Source organism: Ailuropoda melanoleuca, chromosome 4, assembly GCF_002007445.2.
Source record: "Ailuropoda melanoleuca isolate Jingjing chromosome 4, ASM200744v2, whole genome shotgun sequence".
Classification (NCBI taxonomy): domain Eukaryota; kingdom Metazoa; phylum Chordata; class Mammalia; order Carnivora; family Ursidae; genus Ailuropoda; species Ailuropoda melanoleuca.
Window position 1 is genome coordinate 143,677,961 of NC_048221.1, and position 25,377 is coordinate 143,703,337.

Consider the following 25,377-nt stretch of genomic DNA (forward strand, 5'->3'; position numbering starts at 1 on the left):
GCAGTCATGACGGGGAGACCCCTTCTTGGGCCTTGACCGGGCTGGCGTTCAGGTCACTTCCCAGCATCAGGCGGCCGAGTCCTGATCGGGTCGTGGCCCCTGCAGCCACATGCGGTGCCTCTCCTGCTCACCAGCTCTGCGCCGGGGAAGCCCGGATGGGCTCTTCCCCGCCCGCCAGCTGTGGGTGCACACGTCCCCAGGGCCGGCGGGAGGGGCGCGCTATGGGTGGCGGGGCGCCGTGCCCCGCTCTGCTGTCGCCCCAGCGGCGGGGACCCAAGTCATCCCTGTCCCCGTGTCTCCCCAGCGAAGCGGTACTGCAAGAACGCCAGCCCCAGCAGCAGCACCACCAGCAGCTACGCGCCCAGCAGCAGCAGCAACATGAGCTGCGGCGGGGGCAGCAGCGCCAGCAGCACGTGCAGCAAGAGCAGCTTCGACTACGCGCACGACATGGAGGCGGCCCACATGGCTGCCACGGCCATCCTCAACCTGTCCACGCGCTGCCGCGAGATGCCGCAGAACCTGTCCACCAAGCCGCAGGACCTGTGCGCCGCGCGGGTACGCTCAGCGGGCAGGCGCCCCACCTGCCGCTCCCGGGGGAGCGTGCCCCCAAGCTCACGGCCCGTAGCGCCAAGTCACGAGACGACGGGTTTGTAAGCCAGGAGGACTCGTCAGTCCTGTTAGAGAAGCAGAGTGCGGGGACCGTCCTCGTTAGGATCCAGAGTCATATCTGTAAAGAGAGGACACCCAGTGCACGCACGGTGCCTACTGCACAGACGGTAGGAAACAGAAGGAGCCGTGTGCCTGGAAGCCCCAACAGGAGGAGGGTGGGTGGCCCTGCTGTCAAATACAGCACAGGACTGTCCCCTGCTCCCAGCAGGTCGCTCAGTGTTGGGGAACAGAGAAAGTAGAAATCCACTTTTCGCTTGGACTGTCAGCCGTTCTGGCCAGCTTCCGTTCGTCCAGAAACCACCAAGATGCTGACAGGGCGTGAGGGTTTGTTGAGGTCTCGCCTCCCGGCTTCTCTGTGAATGGACTCCTTGCTCCGGTGAGAGCAGGACGGGGTGGTCAGAGCTGGAGGGAGCTGATCCGCCAGGGTCACTAGGGGGCCGGAGCCGCAGGTGGCGCGAGGCCTGTGTGCTCAGGCAGACCTGGTCCATCACCTCCTGTCCAGAAAACACAGGGGCTCTCTGAACTCCCAGCCCCGCCTGGCCGTAGGCACCATGAGCTCACAGCCCTGACGGTAGTTGTTACAAGTAACTGATTTGTATGAATGGAGAAAGGTCAGTCATTTTACGTTTTGCAAATGCTTTCTTTTCTCTTAGTATTTGTATTCCTAGATTTTGGAGACGTGTCAGGGGCATGCGATTTCCATGGTGATCAGGGCCCCTAAAATCCAAGGCTAGGATGGAAGGGCTTCTATGGCAAGGAGGAAAAAGAGAGCAGCCCCTTCCCTTTTTTTTCACTTTATTGAAGTTAAGACTGAGAGACTTAAGTCCAACGTGATGCAGGCTAAATTAGCGTGAGAGCTTGAAAGCAGGAGTGCTCCCTGACGGGAAGAGCTCGGGCACAATAATGCTCTGTAATGTCTCAAGGTAACAGCCTGCATGGGGCTTTCGTTCCCAGCAGCTTCCCTCCGCTGTTACATCCAGAGGAGAGAGCTGCTAGACATTTGGGGAGGCAGCAGCTTTCACGCCAGCTCTGAAATCAGGTTTTTGCTCGAGACGGTGTAATTCTCCGTGAGCGGCGGTGGAGGGCCTTTGGCAGGATTTCCTGCTTTGTCCTCCATGTGTCCTTCCTTGCCTCCCTCCTCCTGAGAGGCGAGCTCTGAAGGCGTCTTCATCTGTGTGAAAGCATCATTAAAAGGAAAAAAAAAACAAAAACACCTCACCCAGTACCTCTTTATTTTTTTAAGCCAGTTGGCTCAATTGTAGGTTTGTGGAAACACAGAGTAGGTCAGACCGTAATCACTGCAGTAGGGGTACTTGAACTCTGATCGCACAGCCCCCTCCCTTAAAACAGAATATACTCTTCGTCACAAGATTCCATGTTGGAAAGTGAGTTCTGGTTGCTCCTCCCTCACCCCTCCATGCCTCTGCTTTGTCTGTTTCCCTCCTCTCCCTGTCTCGCAGTATTCACATCAGTGAAACTGAAAGACGATTGTTACGCATAAGCGCGCATCTATCTCCGATCTCTTCAACGTTATTTGAGCTGGAACAGAATTGAGATTAGGCCCTCGTCTGATTTTCTTCTAGAAAGGCTTATTTCTAAAAGCAGAGATGTATTGCAGAAAAAGGAAGATGAAGATGGATGGTAAATACATGGTAGATGTGTGAGATAAACAGATAAGAGACAGGTGGATGGACAGATTACAGGTCCCTAGTACGTGAATAGATACATGCACCTGCCATCCAATGTTGTGGCCAAGTGTGGGCCAGCAGACATGTCCCCAAGCACTGCTTCTGCTCCCCTCGGGAGCCCATACACGGGAGATCGCAGGAGGAATCCGCTTCTGGATTCTGCACTGGCTGAAGGCAGGACTGCGGCTGGGGGTGGAGCTGCGTGCTTACCGTGTCTCTCTGTCCAGCAGAACCCTGACATGGAGGTGGATGAGAACGGGACTCTGGACCTCAGCATGAACAAGCCACGGCCACGGGAGAGCTGCTGCCCGGTCCTGACGCCCCTGGAGCCCATGTCCCCCCAGCAGCAGGCGGTGATGGGCAGCCGGTGCTTCCAGCTGGGAGAAGATGACTGCTGGGAGCTGCCCGTGGACTACACCAAGATGAAGCCTCGCAGGGCAGACGGGGGTGACACTACCGAGGTCCCTGTACGTCCCCCTCACCTGCCTGCTGGCTCGGGGCGTGGGGCCGGGCGTCTGTGGGCTCCCTCACTATGACCTCAGCCGACACTGGCTGACAACACACTTTGTGGACCAGGGAGAGATTTGTCACTAACGCTGATTTGGTGAAGCAAACCACAAACTCTTTTCAATGATGAATTTTATTTTCTAACAGGTGCATTTTGTTAACCAATGATTTCTCTAAGAAAATATATAAACAGCAAGCCAGTCCATTTTTCTGGTGACATATTGATATAATGCACGATTCTCCTTGCAGATAGGAAATTATAACATCTTAAATACTTAAATGGTTAACTATGAGCTATTAATTAGCTAGCCCTTTGAAGCTAAGGATAGTGTCTGTTCTCAAAGAAACCCAAAATATTCAGAAGACTATACTCCAGCCCTGAAAAAAATCATTTTAGTACTATCACCTAAATCTTTTTTGAGCACAAGATTACCAAGCAACCTACATCAAGAACATATTTTTGAAGTACAGATCTCCCCTGTGATCTGAAAATAGAGCTTGCCTATGGAAATTTTCCTAAGCCAAATGGCAAGATTAATTAATTTATACAGAAAATATCTTGAACGTTCCCAGACCCCAAAAATCACCTCAGGCTTTTCTGAACCTTAGGACACACCTTGCTCATAGACGCACAAACAGCCTGAGATCAAGCCCAGATGCTCTCGGCCACAGCTCAGAGCTCAGGAGAGGGATGCTGAGAAGCTGAGCAAGGTTTCGGGGGCGGGGGCGCGGCGGGGCCACTCTGGCCGCTCAGGTTGCACCTGCCGCCCCCACAGCTCGCCGCAAAACCAGCCCTGAATGCTGTTTGGGCTTCTTGCCTTTTTTTGTAAAAGCAAAAATCCTCTTTGGGTTTTTTCTTAGCAAAAGCAGGTACTAAAGTAGGTCTTTATGAGAGTGAAGTGGTGTGTCGTGAGCTTTCGAAAAGTGGGGGACACATGTAGTTACAATATTCACATTCCAGTTACTAAAATAGTTAAAATATCCTTTAGGCGAAGAAAAGAAATGAAGAGAAGGTTGTTCTTTATTGTACTGGCTTTTTCTCCAGTGTTCAACTCTGGAAATTATGACATCTTCTTTATTCACTGAAAAATGAAAATCCTTTCTGAATACAATAGAGAGACCACCATCAAAGCAATAGCTTCTTACAGAAACAAGGAGGTGCAGAAAAAGGGAACATTAGCTGTTTGTAGGAATTGGCAGGAAAGGCACCTGGTTATAAGGCCATTACATCTTAAAGCCTATTATCTTTATTCTTCAAATTGATTTAAGTATCCAGGCATTGCAAAAGAATAGAATCTGAGTGGCAAGGTAAATTCCAAAGTATTATTTTCTCTCCTACAGCATTAAGTCACAGCTAGCAAATAAGGCATGGTGGTTGAGTCTCTGAATTTATTTTAATTAAAATTAAGCCCTCATAAATCGACAGAAGTATTTTCATCGTGCACACTGTCCCAGAAGTAAGACCGGCTCTCCTGTATTCAGGAGACACGTCTGCTGAGTGTCGCCATCTATAGCAACTTCTTAGTTACTGCACTGGGACCCACTTAAGCAGAAGTAGACACTTCCTATTAAAGAAGAAAATCCTGCAAAAGAATAGTTGAGAACTACAGCCTGAGTCTCAGATGGTCCTCCCTTGCCGTGGGCCCTAACGCACAGATGCACCATGCTCACCAGTGGTTGGTAAAAGCCTTGATCCAAATGCCCCTAGAGTTAGGGTTTAAGCTTTGCAGGTCAGTGTTGGGTAAGAGTGTCTTAACAGTGCGGGCTGGACACTGAATGAAAAAGGCCAACTAGGAAATGCCGTCTCTGGTTTCTGTTTATAAGTACCCCAACAGAAATGTTGAATAAGGCCCTGCCACTGACAGGTATGAATTTAGAAGTTTAGAGCAGTTGATGAGAAACTAAGGTCCGCTCCGAAAAAATGCTCTTTGAACAGAGTCCAGCTTTGCACTTTCAGAAGGGGCCTCACCGGGACAAAGATGTGGAGTGATTTTCAAGGCACAGTCTGTTGGAAGAGGAGGGAAGCGCAGAGGCGGCCGGCCCCGCTGGAGGCCGCGTCTGTGGTCTGTGTGCGGCGCTGTCACCTGGGCGGCCCTGAAGCTATGTTTTGCCTGCAGCCGGAAGACTTGGACCCATTCCAGGACGCTCTGGAGGAGAGAAGGTACCCGGGAGAGGTGACCATCCCCAGCCCCAAGCCCAAGTACCCCCAGTGCAAGGAGAGCAAGAAGGACTTAATAACGTAAGCATAACTCGAGGTGAAACGGCTACTCTTCCTAACTGTCCCTTTCTTTGGCTTATTTTTAAAAACCGATCTGTACATGCCTTGCCGTTTGAGCATGCGACGTTCGCAGCACATAAATGTCTCAAGCTGCCAGTTCAGCGGAGCGGGAGGCCGCGTGGCTCGCCTGCTCCCGGGACGCTCTGTGTGATGGAGACGCCTTTGCCATATGTGGTCGTGCGTTTTGCAGCTTCCCCTCAGGGCACCCAAATCCCCTTGCAGACATTGCAGCTAAACTGGAAACAATGAAACTTTCTTAAAGTTTTTCTTTTTTTTTAAACATACTTACTATTTTGGCTGTTTTTGTTTTTGTTTGGTGGCAGATGTCCAACACCAAGGTGTGATGGGAGTGGTCATGTGACTGGTAATTACGCCTCACATAGAAGGTGTGACTTCATTTTTCTCATGGTGGATTCTGTCTTCTCAATTTATTGTTTTCAGCTTACCTCAACGATGCTGTCAAAGTGCAAACGTCGACTTACGTGTCAACCCGCTAAGTGCTCTATGTTGACCTATGAACGCATGCTAACATACGTGTTGTATAGTGTCTTTTATATGCAAGTAAACTACCACGATTTGGAACATTCTTCAACATTGAAACCAAAAAGTGCAAATACTTTTATATTATTTTTCAAAAATTGTTTATTAACAGACACATCTTCAAAGAAGAAAGTTAATTAAACAAAAAAAAAATTCAATATACAGCACTTGCCCCATCGCTTTCTGCATTAAACTTTTTAGTTTCAGTTGTATGTTGTGTTTGTCCGGGAGCGTAAGCCGGTGGGGCGGCACTCACCTGACTGTTCTGGCCTGTCTTACAGTCTGTCGGGCTGCCCCCTCGCCGACAGAAGCATCCGGAGCATGCTGGCCACCAGCTCGCAAGAACTCAAGTAAGATTTCATGACAATCATTCTTCTAAAGATCTGTTCACCTAGTCGTAACAAAATGGAGGTGTCGTGTAGACAAGTGTCTTTAAACAAGTGTCTTTACACAAACCGGCTGTGCACACGGTGCCTCGACAGCACACATGACTGGGTCCTCGGGACGTCAGCCACCTTTCCGGACAGTCTCTCTGCCTCTTCCCTCTCCTTTGTCTCTAGTCCTTTCATGCCATAGCCTTTCTATCCTGAGTTTTCTAAAGCATCAGTAGTTTCTGTCCTGATACGCCTGATACATGCACACAGAAGGGAAGTTGGACAGAGGTACTCAAACTTTCAGGTAGTGATTGCAACCTAAAAAGTGAAAAATCGATTTTTTAGAAGTCATTGGTTCATATGATTATTTAAAACATGGGCATTTAAATAGCACTAATGACAAAAACTCACCACGATAATAGCTAACTCCCTAAGCACGTTGTGGTCATAGTTGCAAATACTCTAGGACAGCGTCATCTCACGTTCACTGGTTCACTGGTGGGTACAGTCAGGCACTCACCAGCACTCAGACACACCTCCCTCTAGCCGTTTGCTCTCCCGCTCCCCTATGCCTATAACGTTTTCTATATTTTAAGCATAAATCTGATCACTTACATTTATATCATCAGACTAAGGATTTTTTTCTTTGCATATATAGAACCACATTCAGTTCCTACATGGGTTTTGGAAGGAGTCAGTACCAGTCCTAGAAAGCACATGAAAGCCTTCAGTGCTCTAGTCAGAGGAGACATAGGGTGTGTATCAAGGAAGAAGGGCGAGACCTGAAAGTAGTTTCACAGCAGAATGAGAACCAAGAGCCCCAAATAATTATTTTTTAATTACCTGATGTATTATAAATATCACGGCCAGCTGCTTGGCTTCCATTTTGTTTGGAAACTGCTTTATTACCGATGTAGAAAAAAATGCTCCTTGGAGACCCGATTGGACTCCTTTCCCAAGGATTCCACCGCACATCCCATCCCACTGCGATAGACCAGGGCTGTCTCCGAGTATAGGGTTCTGTTTCATATCATGTCATTTCTTACAGGATCCCTGTCCAAGGCCCTAGTGCCATAGATCACCTGCTCATGTTCAGTGACCTCCTGAGCTAACCCTTCCATCACAAGACTCTTGGCGTTTTCTTCACGGCGTGTAGACACCCGGAGGGCTTCCTCTTACTTGACGGTTGTAAAGTCTGTAGTGTCATTCACGCAGTGCCTAATGGACAAGTAGCTTTTAGAACCTCAAAACGGATGGACTTAACAAGAACAACTCAACCCACTTTGTTAAGACATCTTTTTTCATGGCTTAAAACCATACGTCCCTCATGATCAAAACGTGATTAACTGCACTTGGAACGTGGCCAACACATCAGACCGTGCCAACTTCCCTTTGAATTTCTTGATGAGGAATACTTTGCAAAAGCTTGGCATATATCCAGTTCCAGCAGGCCAGTTGTCAACAAGAAATAGCCTTTGCTCAACTGCTACCTAGGACTGATTCTCACTGGTTAGCATCTCAACACCCCAGAGACCAGAGTAGTTTTCTGAGGGGTCTAGTTGTTGCTGGTTTTCATCTCTTGACTTTGGGCTTAGAAGGTTACGTTGACCCGAAGTTCTGAGCAGAGCCTCCACTTCTCCAGGTCCAGCACTTTCTTCTTCTCTCCTTTCATCTTGGAAGGTGGCGTGATGGTCCTTGCCATCCGCATCTTCAGAGGGAGGTGGTTGGCCTTCATGTCCTCCAGGGCAGTGCTGGAGGGGTCCATTCTCTCCATCCTGCCTCTCCCTGGATGGGAGACTTTATCTTCAGAGAGGGATGGCCTTTTCCTACTCATGTTTGATCTAAAAGCCGTACTCATTTGTAAACTTGTCTTTGCAACAAGTAAATCCCATTTTGATCCTTTCTGAGCAATCTAAACTTGACCAATTTTCGGAAATGGTCCATTTTTGTTGGTGAAGCTTCGAAACTACGGGTTCCAATTAAATGCCTGCTATAAAAAGTCTAACATTTAAATGACTGATTTTTGCTTAATAGTCTTTCTAAATGGAAGAAACCATAGATGACAACATTTGTTTTCCTTTAACCCCTTGATTGATGAGACCCCTCTATTCATTAACTTTAATCTGAGCCTCAAAGGCTTGGAGGTGGTTTTTCTTGCGTGGGATCATAGGCTCATCCCATAAAGATCTTCAGCTGCTTTCTCTAGAGTCATCACCCAGGTGCCCTTATCAATAGACTGTTCTCAGAGTTTGGCCAGTCCCTGCAGCAACAGCCATTTACTTGACAGAGTGACATCACACCATCCATTGTAGATGAACTATTTCTACTTCTTCATAAAGACGTATTAGACAGGGGGTCCCGATAACCTCCAAAAAATTCTCTATGATGGAATTTTCTGGAAATGTTCCTCCTGTCACATTTGACACTGGATTTCGATAGCTGGCCATTAACAGGACATTCTTGATCATGGAAAGATGAGTTGTGCCAGATAAGCTCTTGGTCTTGGATCCTCAAACCTCTTAAACTTCCTGAGATAACACTTTGCTCTGATCTTATCCAGGACAGCACATTTGGAAAGTTCTTAAAAAGAAGTGGATAATTTTATGTCTAATTATGTACAATATGTAAACTGAAAATGTATTAAAATTTAATGTGTACATGAATACAATTCAAACTCTGGAGCTACCGCGTTCCCTGGCCCATCTGGTGTAGACAACACGGTTCAGTGGCTCAGGAGGGAAAGGGGAGGCAGTGCAGGAAAGCCCACGCAGCGTGCAGACCCTTTCGGGTTGATGTGCCATGTGTCACATACATGTCCTGTGAACCTTCCTCCCCTGTGCCCTGCGGATTCCTGGCCATGACACTCACTGAGACCCCAGGCCAAAAAAACTTGGGGGGGGCAGTGGATAGAATTGTTCAAATTAAAATGACTTTTTTAGTAAGAACTCCGCCTAATAAGAGCTTTGACTCTGAAGGGAAGTTTCTTCTCTAAACATTTTGTTTGCTAAGATTACCTAAAAGGAGCAGCAGGAAAGAGCTTGCCAGTCACCTCACATCATTGTCATCCTCTTTTTTGAGAAACTGCGTCCCCCCGCCAGGAGCTCTCCTGCTTCCAGATGTGCCATCGCTGTCGACACGGGCATGATGTAGGTGCTTTAGCCATCCGAGGCTCCAATTTAAGCCAAATCAGAACCGATTTCAATCAGAGGCAATTAGCTCTAAAAACGGGCCCCCAAATTGGCTTCCATTTATACTTTGGTCGGCCAAATTTAGATACCTCGTTATTATTCGGCTCTTTATCTTACCCAGCCGCGGTTCCTGCTGCTAGTGAGCTGCATGCGGAGAAGGGGTCGTGGAGGACTTCTCCACCTTTACTTCTTGACGTTTGAACTTGGGAGTCATCGCCATGGGGGCGGTGGGGGCACGACGTTTGGGCTCTCTGCCCCTTAGAGAGTTTTCCTATGGATTCTGTAGCCTCGAGGCATCTGTCCTAGGCATTTTCACCTGAGACATAGAGGAATTATAGCTACAGATACCATAAAATTTTTTTTCCAACTTGGCTACATTTATTTAAATCAAAAGAATTAAAATTTGACCTTGGTCCCCGATATTACTTTGCTCTAAAAGCTACTTGTTTCTAGAATTTGCTAGGGCTTAGTTTGCAAGGCAGTGAGAGGATTATTTGCCAGGATCTCATGGAGCCGGCTCATCCAGCCGCCTCTATTGTTCACCACGCGGGAAGTTCACCCACGTCCGCCGCGCACCAGTTCTTAGACGTAATCCTCATTTCTATAATCTCTCGCCTTCACAGTTTACAATAGTAAATCCACAGGCCTTGGTGAATTACAGCCGCCCTCGACTTGGGCCTGGTTTGTTTAGCGGAGGGCGCACTTCCTTATCCGGAGGGGTGGTGACCGTTGTGTGCGTCCAGCTTCTCGGTGACGGGAGGGACTGTGGGACGGTGGCCTCCACACTGGGGGGAGGCAGGTCAGACACCATCTTCCCCTTCAAAGAATGCTCCCAGGACCCTTCGTTTCTGTTCTCAAACTCACTCTGTTGTGCACCAGTCCCGGCGGCTGAGAACTCGGGTGTGGGAGCTGGAATGGGTGTGGCTGGGAAGTGGGTTCGGGGGTCACTCGGAGGGTGACTGGCAGTTTACGAGGGGCCTCTGCACACGCTGTCTCCTCAGAGAGAAGCACGGGAAGGGTTAGGCCCGTTTCCCGGGTGTGGACACTGAGGGATGGGTGGTTAGGCGGTAGACCCACGGGCTGTGAGGGGCGGTGACGACTGTGGGACCGAGGGCCCTCTCCACACAGCAGCACACCTCCGGAGATGAGCAGCGTTGTGGGTGAGCCTTGGTGGTGGAGGGTGGACGGCTGTGTTGCCGACAGCCAGGCACACAGCAGCTCTCCCATCCCGAGGCTCCCGGGATGCAGTGTTTGCTCACAGCCCACCCTGGGTTGTGCGGGCGACGGGCTAGGGACTGCTAGCCCATGTCCCCCAATGGCCCCCAGACAATCTACCCAGCCCTTTGGGTGCAACAACCATGGAAGGTTTACGAGGTCTGCTCCACAGCATGTTTTTAAAATACCCTAAGAAATACATTGTGTTACACGTAGATTTTCTATTTAATCATAATAAGTAGGACTGATTTAAAGTAAGTTAAATACAAGAAATACAGGTAAGCACAGTAAAGCTACACTTCTAAAATGAGAATGTTAGAGGATGGCTCCGGTCAACATACAAGCACACAACACACATGGATGAACACACACTGATGAACATACACACAGATGAACACACATGTGAATGAACACACACTGGTGAACATACACACAGATGAACACACATGTGAATGAACACACTGGTGAACATACACACAGATGAACACACATGGACGAACACGTGGGTGAACACACACAGATGAACACACTTGAATGAACATACAGGGATGAACACACACAGATTACAGGCGAAGGCAGGTGTGCTACTCAGGTCCCAGCTCACGGAATCGCTCCTGTACAGGGAAGGGTAACCAGAAAAGCCTTTGCTTCCCTCTGTCTCTGGAGCCCTGACACTGCCCCAGGGAGCCCTGCGCTGACCTGCGTGCTCTGCTGGTGGCTGGTCTAGCTCAGGCCCTGTGATGAGCCCCCCCTCCTGGGGGTCAGCATTACACCCCCATTACTAAGCAGATGTCCCAGGTGTTCAGATTTGGGGTTACATTTCAGCAACTTCACCTCACGCTATCCACACACAAACCAACCAAAAGCAAAACCAAAAGGAAACTTCAGCACCTCCTTCGCTTTGTGAAGTGAGCTGTGCTTTCCACAAGCACAGGTGGGGTCCCCCAGCGGCGTGTGACCCGCGGGCTGGGCTCGGCGGCGTGTGACCCGCGGGTTGGGTGCTCTGTTCTTCGTCCGTTTGTGCTCCATTGTCTTTCAAGTTGTGGTGCAGGTCACAGAAAAATTCAGGGTCAAAAATCAGGCTTAGGTCATCAAAGAAAGGTCGCAGGTGTAGATTTAAGTTTAATAATCAAGACACCCTGTTTTTCATGAGTAAGCTCTCTGTGAAAATGCAATGAAGAGCAGAGTCCAGTCAGAGGGAGCACCGTTAACCCCTGGGCCCCAGGGTCCTCACCGGTGGGATGGGACGGCCCCGGGAGCAGGCATAGCAGACATTCAGTAAGTGTTATTACCAACACCACCACCACACACATCCCTCAGCTCTTTTTAAAATGTTGGATTTTGTGAAAAGATTAATCAGAATTCCGAGGAGAACGTACAAGTTAATTGAACATTTACTGAATGACTTTGTATCCGTTACTTTTTATGATGTCCTGGAAATACGAACTTTAATTCACTCCAGTGTCAGCAAGCCTCTAGCGTAGGAGGACTTCACGCGTCCTTGAATCCAAATGGGAAAAGGTCCCGCCGGCCGTGCCGGTGAGGGGGTCTGGGGGGCCTGTCCACGGCCTATGGGACTTGTGCTCTGCTTCCTCGCTGGCGTGTCCCTACAGGATGTGTGCGTGTTGCATTCAGTTGTCACATTTTGGTGTTTAATGCACACACCGAAGCGACCCCGCACACACCTCTGTGCTCACGTCCCGTGGCCCTTCGGAGGGGGCAATCTGGACTCTCCCTGAGTCTCTGGTGGACCCACAAACTGTGATGTTTTCAGGGAAACCATGAGCCGAGCTCTTTTGTTCAATCATTTATTTGTTGACGAACCTGTAATCAGTGTCTGTCCTCTAGGAACTCACAGTTGGTCTTTGAAGACAGACCAAAAAGAGAAGGAAAGCCTTCCATCCAGAGCATCCGGGTGGGAGGGGAGCAAAGAGGAGACACGGGGGGAGGGGGTGGAGATGGCAGGGAGGGGGCTTGGAGCCGCGGACGTGGGACAGAGTGAGCGCAGGGCAGAGGGCCAGCTCGGACAGCAGCAGTAACTGTGGGCAGCAAACCCCGCTCTGGGAGGGGCAGCACCCTTCGTAGTAACGAGAGGCCGGTGCCTTGCGTGGGTCAGCGTGCACGTTTCGTTTTGCCGTCAACCTGCGTGGTCTGCCGTCCTGCTGGCTGCAGGGAGTTGGCGATGGCCGTGCTGTGTTTGACCAAAGTCAGAACCCCTGCATCCTTCCTGGGGTGGGGATGGTAACATGCAAGGTCATCAGGACCGGCTTTGAGTTTTTTATGTGTTTCCTTGTGACAAACCTGGAAAGTATTTCTCCAGAACAAGCCCATGAGGAAGGTTTTTGCCTACGAAATTTTTCTTAGCATTCCATTCCCCCGTCTTGAAATGATGACACATTTCATCAGACATCAGAAAGCACTGAATGATACCGCCTATTTCTGAACAAAGAGTAATTTGTCATCTAATCAAAGATAAAATACAAACTGTTCAAAAATTATCCTTTGAACAAATGTATGCTTTTACCTCTGAATTAGTTACTTCTCTTTATAAAATACACAGCATATTTGGAACATATGAAGAAAGGAAAAATTATTTTCCATATTATTTTTAATATTGCAGTTTTAAAGGTATTTTAAATATATATGCGCATATATGTATGTATAGTATGTTATTAATGTATTCACACACACATGTTGTGAATGTATATATTTTGTTGTTGTCTGTATTGTGAGGCCAGGGTTCAAAGCTAGACGCGTTTCCTTTTATGAAGCACATCAAATCATCTGAATCGTCTTCGTATGTTCCATCTAGTCGAATTTGGCCTCTCGTCATTATTGCGAATTTGGCCCCATTTTCATCTCATCCCTGGATCCCCTGGGAGATTCTGAGTGAGGACCCCCACTTCAGCCTCACGGGACCCCCACATTGGTGCCAGACCCCCAGACCCTGAGCTGGATGAGAAGCCAGCTTCTTTGGGGAAAACCTCTGGCTGAGAAAGACTAGGTTACATCGGCCTTTAATTGTAAATTTGAGGTTTTATTTCAGTAAACACTTGACTAATTTATAGTTCCCTGGAGCAAAATGAACAAAACTGGAAATAAAGTAGATGTTCCCTTTGGGAAATTATTGACAAGGATTTTGGAGGACATTTTTTTCCTGGCAATTTTAGGAGAGAGACCCACTGTCTTCGTTTCTTTCTTGCTTGGAAAGACAGGCTTTGAGGGGCTGATGGGGCGGCGAGGCGGGACCAGAACATCTCGCAACCTCACCGGTCTGACTCTTCATTACAAAACGTGATCTGTGATCTTCCAGGAGGGACAGTTCAAGGGGAATCGTGTCTCATCTCTTGTATTGTTCAGTTGTGGTTTTATGGGAAGAGCCAGTCCCTGGCACGAGTGAATTCCATTTTGTCGTCTATATGGTGGAAGTCCCCGGGTGCTACCGGGGCTGTGTGATTTTCTCTACCGGCAGTTAAGAAACAGAAATATGCTCTCTGCCTTCAAAGCGAGTCCATGAACCCTGAGACAGTGTAAGACGTGAGGAATATCAGTCTTACCTGGTTTCTTTTTTAAGAAAAGAACATTCAGTGCAAATAGTTTCTAAAAATCAAAACAAAAACGTAATTTGGCTTTATGAACGAGTATCCCAGGGCTGCCCAGCAGAACTCTTTGGGGCGATGGAAATGTTCTAGACCTGCACTGTCCACTGTGGCAGCCAAGCCACACACTCCTCCTGGGCACTGGCATGCGCCTCTGTGGCCAGGGAAATGGACTCTCAGTGGTGTTCACCTTGTTAATTCTAATGTAAATAGTCACAGGCATCAAGGGGATGTCCGTATTGGAAAGTGCTACAGAGCACTGCAGGCTCCATTTATATTGTTCTTTACATATATTTTCACCATATTCTAATAAACACTCAGGAATATTTTATTCCTACAACTGAAAAGCTTATGATTTTTTTAGCATCTGGTTACTCAACATTTTTGTTGAATTATTAAGCCATAGACAAGTGGGGTGACCTTTTTATATTGACATATTGACATCTTTTTAAAATCTAATGCCACATGTAGACTGATGAAAACTCAATATGAAATAAATTTCTCAAGGTAACTCTTTTCAGAATACCTGCACCCTGTATGGACCTCAGTGTTTGGGGCAATTAGAGTATCATTCATTGTAAGTTAGTAGAAAGTCTGTTATGTTCTTTTAAAAATGTATTCAACTTTATTACTTTCAAACTTTTACAGAAATTCAAATTTGATCAAGCAGGTGTTATCAAAGAGAGATCCTTAGGCCACCTTCTTTGGTGACTAAATAAACCTGGCTTATAATTAGCATATAGATTATTAATATTTGGGGCTTTAAAGTTGTTAGAAGCCTGTTTGCCATTACTATCTTAAATATTTCTCTTTCAAGCTTGCTTATGCCATTAATTAGCCTGCCTATAGTGAAGAGCTTGCTACATGGAGGTGAGCTCCAGCCCTTCCCTTGTTCCAATTATCGTTAGCGTCTGTTTTCTGAAGATGTCATTATCATGCACTTTCCACAATCCAGGACTCAGATAGGGAACTTGTTGTAGCGAGTCTTCATTCTCGGGGCCAACAGAGAGCCCTCGGTCTCTGCTTTCATGCTCCAAGGCATGGGACCTTGTGCCCTGGACGTGCTCCCTTCCTGCTCAGGGTCCCCATGCGGGGGTGGCAATGGCTATTTCTCACTCCCCTGGTGTGTGTTCTTCGCCTTATCCTTCTGCGGTCACATACTGGTGATATTTATGACATATATTTTCATTCTCTTAAGATAAAAATACACGTGATGTATGAACTCTTGGAGCATGTGTGTGCTCTTATCAAAGAGGGAACAAACGTGCTCATAACAAGACTAGGAATTTTTAAATATAAGCCCCCGAAACTGAAAGAGTAGGGAAAAGAAATATTACTTGTCCATCATCTCTCTGCTGCTTTATCAGTCACAGTCGGCCTGTGATCTTGAAGCCCGTTCTTCTGTTAAACATGTGGGTCGGGTCCTCCTGCTTCAATAGCTGCATCACACTTCTGGAGTGGGGAGGCATATCTGTAGCTTCCATTCAACAGACAAAACAACAGCAAAGCCCCGGCCCCGTAGACAGACAGACTCTGCGCAGTCCCCCAGGGTGCTCTCCCCTGCGAGCTGGGACAAGGGCAGACCCTCCCAGAGCGAGATCATCACCATACGCAGGTCAGAGATGTGAAGGCGCCTTGTAAATGGGATGGTGTAATCCACAGGTGTGTACTTTATTGTATAGAAATAATAATGTGAGGATTCTTATCTAAGCTTTGAGAAATGACAGCAGGCCAGGGTCTCGTGTTGTCCGCTGTGATCTGCTTGTAGACCCCTGCAGTGTGGGAGCACGACTCTAGTCTCCGGCACATAGCCAATAGACCAAGCCCCCACCCTCTGGTGCTGATACCCGGGGAGAGAGCAGGGGCACAGCCCCAAAACACTTAGGGAGCCCCAGACAGGTCAGAGGAGGAGCTGCCAGAGAAAAGTTCTGGAGTGTGAATGGAGCAGCAGCAGGGGGCAAACCCCACAAGGGCTCCTAGGACCTGTGGCAGGACTCTGCCCTCCATTCTGAGTAGGAGGCGCTCCCAGCAGTGACAGCATGTGACGTGTGTTCACAGTCCATCCTGTTGCGTGTAGGGCACGCCTGCAGCAAGGCAGAAGCGCAGGGAGGGCCGCCGGGGGTCTTGATGATGGGCTGGGATGGAGGTAACGCATCAGTCCCAGTCAAGAGGATGGAGTATGGGGAGGAGGAAGAGAGGATGGATGAGGAGGATGGATGGGAAGGATGGGAGGAGGACTAGAAGCAGCCAGATTCTGTGTGTTTTGTTAGCAGAACAGCAGGATTTACAGAAGGAACAGGACACGGGTTGAGGTCATGAGCGTGGGTGTGAGACAGGTGCCCAGCAGCTGCCCTCTCCTAAAACGGGGCAGCTGCAGGAGGGGCGATTCTCAGGGGACATGGGGGTGTGCCGAGTGGCAATTGTGTCTGAGGGGCCAACTGCATGCCCTTGCGGGGTGTGGACATTTGCATGTCCCTGGGGCCCTGAGTCCAGAGGTCTTCCACGGAGGGATAGCATTAAAGCCTCAAGGCTAGATTAGTGTCCAGGAGTGAGTGCAGACAAAGCAAACAGGACAGCCCTTCTCACCCCACCTGAAACGGGGCACAGCTCAGCTCCTGGTCTCCACGCGCTCTAACGCTCGGCAGGAGGGGTCCAGGAGAACCTGATTACTTCCTGCAAATGAACAAGGTTACAAGATTGGGAATCCCTGTCACAAATGCGTTTCCTCCAAATGTGCCCCTGAGCCCAGAGTAGAGCTTCCCTCCTTCTCGCCGTTAGGGAATGCCCCTGACACCGTGGTAGCATAAGATGTTATCAAGTTATCGACGGTGGCGGCCTTGGCGAAACTCACCACGAGTGTGTATTTGCACTGAATGATATTTCAAAAATCACAATTGTGCCCTGACTTGTGAAGGTAGAATAGGGTCATGGGGATTGAGGCAGGATTCCAGTAATGTTTTCTGTAATTCATCATGGAAGAGGCGTGATGAGGCAGGAAAGCCCAGCATCCTCTTTCGAGAGGGGATCTTTGGACCCGTCACGCTGAAGCTCAGGGGATGCCCTGGGAGAAGGTCAGGAAAGAGTAAAAATGAACGTCTCTCCGTGAAGACTGTTTGCCGTCATGATTCGGCTTCGGGGCAGGGAGCTTCCCCAGCTGCTGCAAGGAGGTGTGCCAGGCGCCCATGAGGGCTGCCGACACTGCTGACGTGCAGGGAAGCTGCGTCACTTCGGCGAGTTGTGCCTTTTCATGGGAGAAGAGCCTGGTCTTACCTTTAATAGGAAGGAGAGGCCACAATCCTAGACACGCAGACTGTTCATCCCGAGGATTCAGAAATCTTAACTGCGTGCTCCTCGAGTCCTAAAATAATGCACAGTTCATGGTACAAGAATTATGTGACCCTTGTGGCACAGGCACATTCCCTTGGGATGACCTTCCTTGACCTTCTGTCCACTGAAGCCCAACCACAGAATGAGGTCAGCACAGAGCTTCTAGACCCCCAGTTGGGCATCGCACTTCACACCCACGATCCCGTGACGCACTGGCTTCTTCCTACAGCGGCTGTGCCCTACCTCACGCTGTGGATATTTGGTCGCCTCTGTCATGAGGCGGGAGGCTCCTTGAGAGTGTGACCCAGGTCGCAGCATCCATGGGGCATTTGCACGTCGTCACTGGGAAGCCAAGCCATCGAGTAAATGATTTAACGAATGAGTCAGAATCATTTGCTTGTACAACACAACCATGAAAGGAGCCCTGAATGTGAAGGAAGGCTGTTGAGCGGGATCAGCGTGGATCAGGGCAGGGGGCGGGGGGAGGGCAGCAGGTGGCCGCCTCTGAGCTCCAGTGTCCCCCTTGTGAAGGGAGGGGATTGGGAGAGCTCACCGGGAATGAGTGAGTTTGGAAACTCTACTGCCCTGGGAGGAAAGGAGGTGACGGTGGGCATGAGCTTGTGGACATCCCCTTGTGTAGGGCACAGCGGCCGACGACCACAGCCTCAGTGAGTGGCATCGGCCATCGGCTGCTCCGGGCACCTGAAGTCTATCCTCCCATGCCACGTGGAGGCGCAAACATGGTGGCACGTGCAGAATGACCCAGCTCCAGCCTCGTTCTGCTGCCTGACGCATGCCACATCACTGGAACCAGGACTGTCTGATGACTGCGCAAATACCAGAGGGAACACACACCTTCTTGGCCCCACTTTGCAGCCGAGGATCCCAGGGCTCGTTGGGAGTAGCACCTGCCATCTTTCCATTTATATCCATTTATAGACACTCAAGCACGTTGAAACTCTTCTTAGAACAGAAACTGAACTTTACGTGTTTTCAAGAACTGGGCTGTTCGTGGACGGAGATGAGGCGCATGCTGGTTATTTGGGGCACGGGCCTCTCTCTCTTAGGACTCTGGGGGTGTGTCTGTGGTTCCTGAGTGACGGGCCCTCCCTCCCCCTCTGTTTGGCCGCCTGTCACCTCTCCTTGTCCCGAGAGCACATCCAGTGGCCCCCGGTACCCACCCCTCCATCATGGGCCATCCCCCTCCCACGCCTGAGACAGATTGAGACCAAAAAGGTAAATAGCCTCACGCTTTTCAGTTAGGGTGTTTTGGGGCCAAATAGCTCCAAGGGTACACTCTTCTTCAAAATGTCTTAACGCCCCAGGAAGTATATATTTCTATATTTCTATTCGTTGGATTCTCTGTATTTGCTTGTTTGAAATGAAATGTGTGATATCTTCAGCTTAGTTTTCCTGACTCAGCAAGGCCCCCATGTGTGTGGTCAGGGCCCCTCAAAACCCCCTGGGTGGTGGGCTGGGTGAGCTGGGAGGGGGCAGGTCTGTCCCTGCCCCACGCCCCGCGCCCGGGACGGCGCCTGCCACGCACTCCACACTGAGCACATCCTGAGTGCTCATCATTGAATGTTTCAGTCACTGTGATTCATTCTGGTCTTTCAGGGTGAGACAGGATTTTCTCCATCACACCTTCCTTCCCGTCAGAATAATCCCTCAGCGATGCGAGGCTTTGGCTTCTCCCTGAGCTGTTTCTGCTTTTTCCCCTTTCGTGTCATAACAACAATTTCTGCCATTGAAAATGCCCATCTCTGCCTTTTAATTCCCCAGGGACGTCAAATGGTGTGAGTTTTTAGGCTAAGGAGAAATAGTTTAAAGTTGTTTCATTCCAAGCATTTGGGATCTGTTTGTTTTCTTTAGAAAGTTATTTTTAAATCTGGTTGGGATGTTCCAGTTTCATTAGCCGAGGCACCTCAAACACCTAGAGATGGCTAAGCATCTTTGGGTCCCTAAAAAACGTGCTACAGGTGACAGTAAGCACCAGGGTCCCCGGCTCCTGCAGCATCTTGGGGGGTGGGGGTTTTCTAGCGCTCACTCCTGTGGCCCGGGAGCAGAGAGCAGGCGTGGCAGCACGGACCTCCAGGCCTCCTCACTCGGGACCTCAGCCCAGCCGCCCACTGCTGGGCAACCCTCCAAGGGACTCACCTTTCCAATTCCACCTACAAAGTGGGGTGACGCTGACACCCCCCCCCGGAAGCTCATCGAAAGGATTCATGAGTTTCCGTTTACAAAGTGCTCAGAATAGCAGCTGGTGCCCAGAAAAATCAATACAAGCATTTGTTAGTGAAAGAACAAGGTCTGAGGCAAGACGGTGGCAGGAACCAGCCTGTGGCAGCATGGTGGGTTGGCCCAGGGGCCTCAGCAGGAATGAGGCTGACTGAACGGGGAGGGAGGCCCAGAGCAGAAAGACACAGTCAACACCTAAAGCCTGACCCAGTTCCAGCAATGAATGAATGAAAGGAAACTCCTCATATTGGAAATTCCAACAACCAAGATCAAAATATTTCAAAGATAAAAGGATTCCATCTTCCTAATATGTCTTTTTCTCTCTCTTGTCTAATATGGTACAATTTTAAAATACTTAGATCAGACTTGCAAATCAGCCTTACAATCACCCACTGAAAGTGTCCGTCAGCCCATCAGACTCCCAGCGGCTCGACCCCCGTCTGCGACTCCCACCTTCGCCTCCCCACCTTCCGTTCTCCCAACTGGCATATTTTGATCACCCCAGTCTCTGTCGTTTCTTTACTTTTCAAACTATCTTGAATTCCTGCTTCAGTTCTCTTGCCTTTTTTGGATGACATGTGTTTTAGGATGAGAACATAATAGAAACAGAGGCATTTTTTATTCAGTGAGCGCCGTTGTGGGTCAGAGCCGAGCAGGCGGCGTTGAGAAACGCGCTTCTCTCTCCCGCGTTCCTAGATCCAAGCAGACCAGACGCCCGACTTCTCAGGTGCCTATGACACCCGATTAGATTTCAACTTTCCTGGCCACCCGCAAGTGACAGCGGCACAAGGCTGTGCCCGCGTCACCTGTCTGGTTAGAATCACCCTGTGCGGCGTGCGCTGCTGTTCTTTCTACAAATCCTGTGTCTCCCACAAAAGCCATGCCAGCCACGACCTCATGTCAGCTTCAGGGAGGCCGCAATGTTAGCCTCCTGCTCACGGGAGTGACGGTTTCGGCATGAAGCTAAAGGCTCCAGGTGCGTTAAGAGGAGCAACCTGTACTGGCCCTTTATCCACACCCAGTTCTCTGGGTACAAAGCCCACATTCCAGCAGACATTTCCTGGTCCCGGCTCCAGGTGACCGAGACAGGTGCACCCTCGGGCTGGGTGGCAGTGTGGCTGAGCGGCAGCGATGCAGGAAAAGGGACGTGGGATTTGGGTCGGGGGTATCATTTCAGACCTTTCCCCTCCATCCATGTGTGGCTTCTGGAAGTCACCAGCCTTGTGAACTTCAGCTTTCTTATTTGGAAAAAGCAACAGTAGGACATGGGCCTCACAGGCGTCTTCAGAGGTAGAGCCAGCAGGGGTGGGGCATTCCACAGGCCTGGACGGGGGGGTTAGACTGGGCGACTTTCCCGAGCCCTCAGAGCATCCTCACCGTAGGCTGAGCTAGAAGCCAGTCCACCCAGGGCCTGCCCTCTGCCCCTCCAGTCGCTCTCACGCACACACACCCGGATTTGTAGATCACTGCCTGCGGGAAGCCTCTGGGTTGAAGGGTAAGCACAGAGGAGGACTCAGTGTAGACACCAAAGTCATCCAATTCTCAGTTCATCGAAATCACGGCTTTCTGGTGAGGCTTACTCACTCACCTGGGGAACGATGGCCACTTCCAGGAGCCGGGCCAGCTGCTGGTAGTGACCGTCCTGTCTGCAGTGGCCCCTGCCCTGCTGGCTTCCTCTGATGCCCACGTCCCGCCCTTGCATTGTCCTTCTGCGGAGACCGTGTGATGCTTCGAAATACGAAGCGTGTCCCTTCAGCAGCAAACAGCGGAAGCAGGGACAGGGCGACTGGTGCAGTGAGGCCAGCGGAGAGGCACCGACCGCCTGAAACCCGGGGACCGCTGTAGGGAATGGGTCTCCAGGTGCTGGAAGGCGTTCCCTCGTGAGAGCCTGGAGGAGGGTCTGTGACTTCTAAGTGTAAGGATCGCACTTCAATTTCAGCCTCTGAGCTGCCGCGCACACAGGCAAGACTCCGAGGAGAAACAGCCCCATCCACGTTGCTCATGTGCTGAGGCTCTCACGACGTCCACCCAGAGCTGGAGGACCTGGGGCTCGTGGCGGACGGGACCCACTGGCCTTGTCTAGCACTGGAGGTTTCTGCTGGTGCCCTGGTCCAGGAGAAAAGAACACGCTTTCACGCTCTTCCAGGATGTGTGCTTTGGTCCAAAGACAACCGAAGAACGAGGCAAGGTTTGGGGCTATCCCATAAGTTCCCGCACAGAGTGCCTCTGTCCCCACCAGGACAGAGCAGCCGGCTCTGGGGGGTCCCGGGAGGTACACAGACCCTGTGGGGCTGTCTCTCTGGGGCCTTCAGAATGGCAGGGCTGTCATGACCTCTCTGCACACACGGAGAGCAGGGAGGAGAGGAGGGAGCAGCAGGAGAGACCAGTCCCCACGATCCCGCACAAGAGGCCTGAGGTGCCCCCTGCTACTGGCAGGAAGGGACAAAGAGCACGATGATCCCTGGGATTCTTCCTAGAAAAGGAGCTGGTCTGCTGTGGACCAGAAATAAGTTCAGCCAACAACCTCGGTGAAGAAATTCTCATGAGCCTCGGCAAGGACTGGCCTACTCGTGGAGAACAAGAGCCCTCCGGGTCTGACTCCTCAGCCCGAGAAACTGGGACACAAAGGCTCATCAGCCCTTCCAGCAACCAATTTTACAACCAAAGGATGAAGTTTATTTATTTTTAATATTCCTTAAATTTGAAGACCTTATTGAGTCAACATCACCTTTCCTGATAAAATAAATGAAAATCCTTGTGGTGGGATGAGGAGAACACAGTCTCCACTTTCACACAAATTGAGCCACATCCTGCTTTGACCACTTACAAACTGGGCAGCCTGGACTAGTTAGGCTGAACCTAGTTACACTGAACTAGTTAGCCTGGACTAGTTAGCCTGAACCTAGTTAGCCTGGACCAGGTAACCCGGACTAGTTACTTGGCTTTTTATGACACCTGATCTTTTTATCTCTACAACTGGGAAAATAATATCCATCTTCTCCATCTGAGGGAAGGACGACATTAGAGGCGTTAGCATGGACGAGCCTGACGCTGTGCCCAGGAATCACACGGACCCATGTGATCGGACCAGAGACAGAGAAGGGACACACCAAGTACTGGCAGCCACTCAGTGCCCCTTGCCTATGGGAGCTGAACGCATTCCCCTCGTCCCTGAGAGTCGGGCTCATCTTGGAGCCTGTGGGCGCCAGGCACGTAGTCCTGTCCGTTACACGCGTGCACACATATGCACACACCCCGCCGGGCATGAGGAATGTGCTCAAGCTTGGGAGAGGGCCGGACGCAGGCGCAGAGCTCGTGACGTCCTGCGTGCTGCCTTTGCCAACAGGCTGCGCCATCTCCCCTAGACCCTGTCTTTAGGATGACATGGGCGGGCAGTGCCACGGGGGCCCATGCCCAAGGGCTCACACGCATTACTGGGGTTCGTGCTTTGTCTTTGGTAGCGCGTAGCAAAAGGACACTGGAAGCACGTGATTCTGATCTACGGTTAGGACCCCTGAACGAATCGGTGTGACTCAGGCTCTCCCGGGTGACCCAGGGGGCATCCTGGCCGCAGGGTGGCCTCCCGGGGCCTCAGGAGCCATGGTTCATGAAGCTCTGAGGCTGGTGTGTGTATCCGGACGGCTCCCTGGTGGGAGACCATTCACTGGGCCTCCCCTGCTGAAGGGCCTGCCCTGCCCTGCCCCACCCTCCGAGCCCTGCTGCTCAGATTTTTCCTGCACATTATGGAACCTGCAGCACTGGGTGGGGTGGGGGGGAGAGATGATGGGTTGCCATGGCAACTCACTCCTCATCTCCAGCCCCTCTTGGAGTCAGGGCTTCGCGCTGCCGGGGGTGGGAAACATCCTCCCTGCCCTCCAGGAGCCTCCGAAGACCCCCCACCCCGGGCAGTGACACTTGTCCTGCGTTCTGGGCCCACGGACAGGCCCCCAGAGACCTTTCCACACAAGGGCTAATGAGAGAAGATTGAATGCCAGCTCCATGACCCCTCAGAGATTTCCCAATTACAAAAGTTTTCTTGTTTTCTCTCTTCCTCTTTTCCCTTCCTTCCTTTTCCAGAAGATCTTTCCTATTCCTCTTTATAGCTTACATAACAAAAATCATTTTCAAATGTGATTCTTTTCCTAAGAAATGCCTTCTTGGTGTTAGGCAAGTGAAGTTTCCATGAAAATTCACTCTGGAACAACCATATTCTAAAACGATTTTCTGAAAACTCAGATCCGAAGTTCCTTTCCATAAATACAGGGAGGTACTGTACCAGCAGACCCGTAGCAGGATTTGCCAGGAGGACTCTGCACGGGCGCATGAGTTCGAGGTAAAGGACTTACGTAGGCGGGGAGATGCGTGGACAGTGAGCCGAGTGCATGTGGCCCGTGAGCGCTCCCGTGCGGACCTCCAGCCACGCGCGCCGGCAGACCGTGCAGACTGCGCAGGGTCCAGGAGAGCAGCGCACAGCTTGAGGCCTGCCCTCCGCGACAGCAGTGATGCCGCCAGGATCACAGCTGTCACCTGTCATTGCCTGACTTCCCTGTCCTACCATCTGACCCTCCTGCTTCCTCTCCGCGGGCAGATGGCCATACGCTTGAGGACAGGACACTGGTGGCTGGGAGTCGGCAAGGCCTGACTCGCTCGGACCAACCTCCGGTGACGGAGGAAACCACGCCGTCTGTATTTCGGTGCCCAGATCACCGTGCGCCAGGGCACGCGTACCCGTGCGTGAAGTGCTTGTATGTGTGGCTGACCAGGGTCGGTGCAGGGCGCGCCTTCCTACCAGAGCCCGTGGTCTCCTGGGGAGCCCCTCCCTGGCCAGCGACTGCACCTGGGCGGGGTGAGGACTCTCCTCCCTCTGCTCTCCCAGGGAGCCTGCTGCGAACAGTCCCGCCCCTCCCTTGCCTTCGGACCCGCCGCCAGCATCTGCCGAATGCCTGCGCACTGCCCTCTCACCCTGGCTTTTCCCTTTCTCCCTTCCCCATTTGAAGGGGCTTTCTTCTATAGAAGATCCTCCCCACCGGCCCCCACGGGGACCCTAGGCTGCTCCTCCCACAAGCACTGACTTCCCCTCTGCACCCGAGACCTGTTCCCTCAGATCACACAGGAGGCCAGAATTCCACAGCGGGCCGAGAGTCGAGCCCCCCTGCCACTTCCTTTTCTGGGCAGCAGCCCAGTGTCTCTGAGCCTGTTTTGTCTGTGACACTGGGCTGATGGGGCAGAACCCAGCACCCAGGGTGCTTGTGAAGAGTAGGTGTGTCAGTGGCGACCTTAGGAGCCCACGGCAATTATTGGCTCTGATGGAGTGATTGCCGAGGGCCCGGGGAGTCACCACGCAGTAGGAGGGGCTCTCCTCAGCCACCCTCCCTGTGGAGCTACGGGGCACGCACTCTGCCCTCTGGGACTTAAACTAGTGCAGGACGGTCACCCATTCCTCTACGAGACAGGGGAGAGAAGGTCAGCAGTCAGATCTCCGTGAACTAGCCGTCTTAAAGCTCGAACTGTATGGCTTTAGCTCTTGTTCCTAACAGGGAGCTGAGTGCTGGTGAGCAAGACCGTCCCATACTATGGGTTTTGAGGCCGGGATAGGTAAGGCACGAGCCCCAGGCAAGCGCAGGCCAGCTCGCTGGGCACTCAGCCTCTCTCACCGCTGCCTCCAAATCAGGCTTCCTGCACAGGTGGGGCTGTGCACACCTCACCTTCTGGACAGAGTCCCCCCTAAGCACCCAGCCTGCTCCCTACACGCAG

The 25,377-nt window shown here is 50.9% G+C and overlaps 1 protein-coding gene across 1 annotated transcript in view; it reads left to right on the forward strand.

The window, feature by feature from the left end:
• Nucleotides 1–25,377, forward strand: part of MYT1L (myelin transcription factor 1 like) — a 435,752-nt gene that overhangs the window by 364,645 nt on the left and 45,730 nt on the right. The window contains exons 15-18 of the mRNA XM_034659976.1: nt 305–555; nt 2,588–2,824; nt 4,982–5,103; nt 5,964–6,032. Of these exons, the coding sequence (XP_034515867.1) occupies nt 305–555; nt 2,588–2,824; nt 4,982–5,103; nt 5,964–6,032 (679 nt within the window). The remainder of the gene's footprint in view (nt 1–304; nt 556–2,587; nt 2,825–4,981; nt 5,104–5,963; nt 6,033–25,377) is intronic.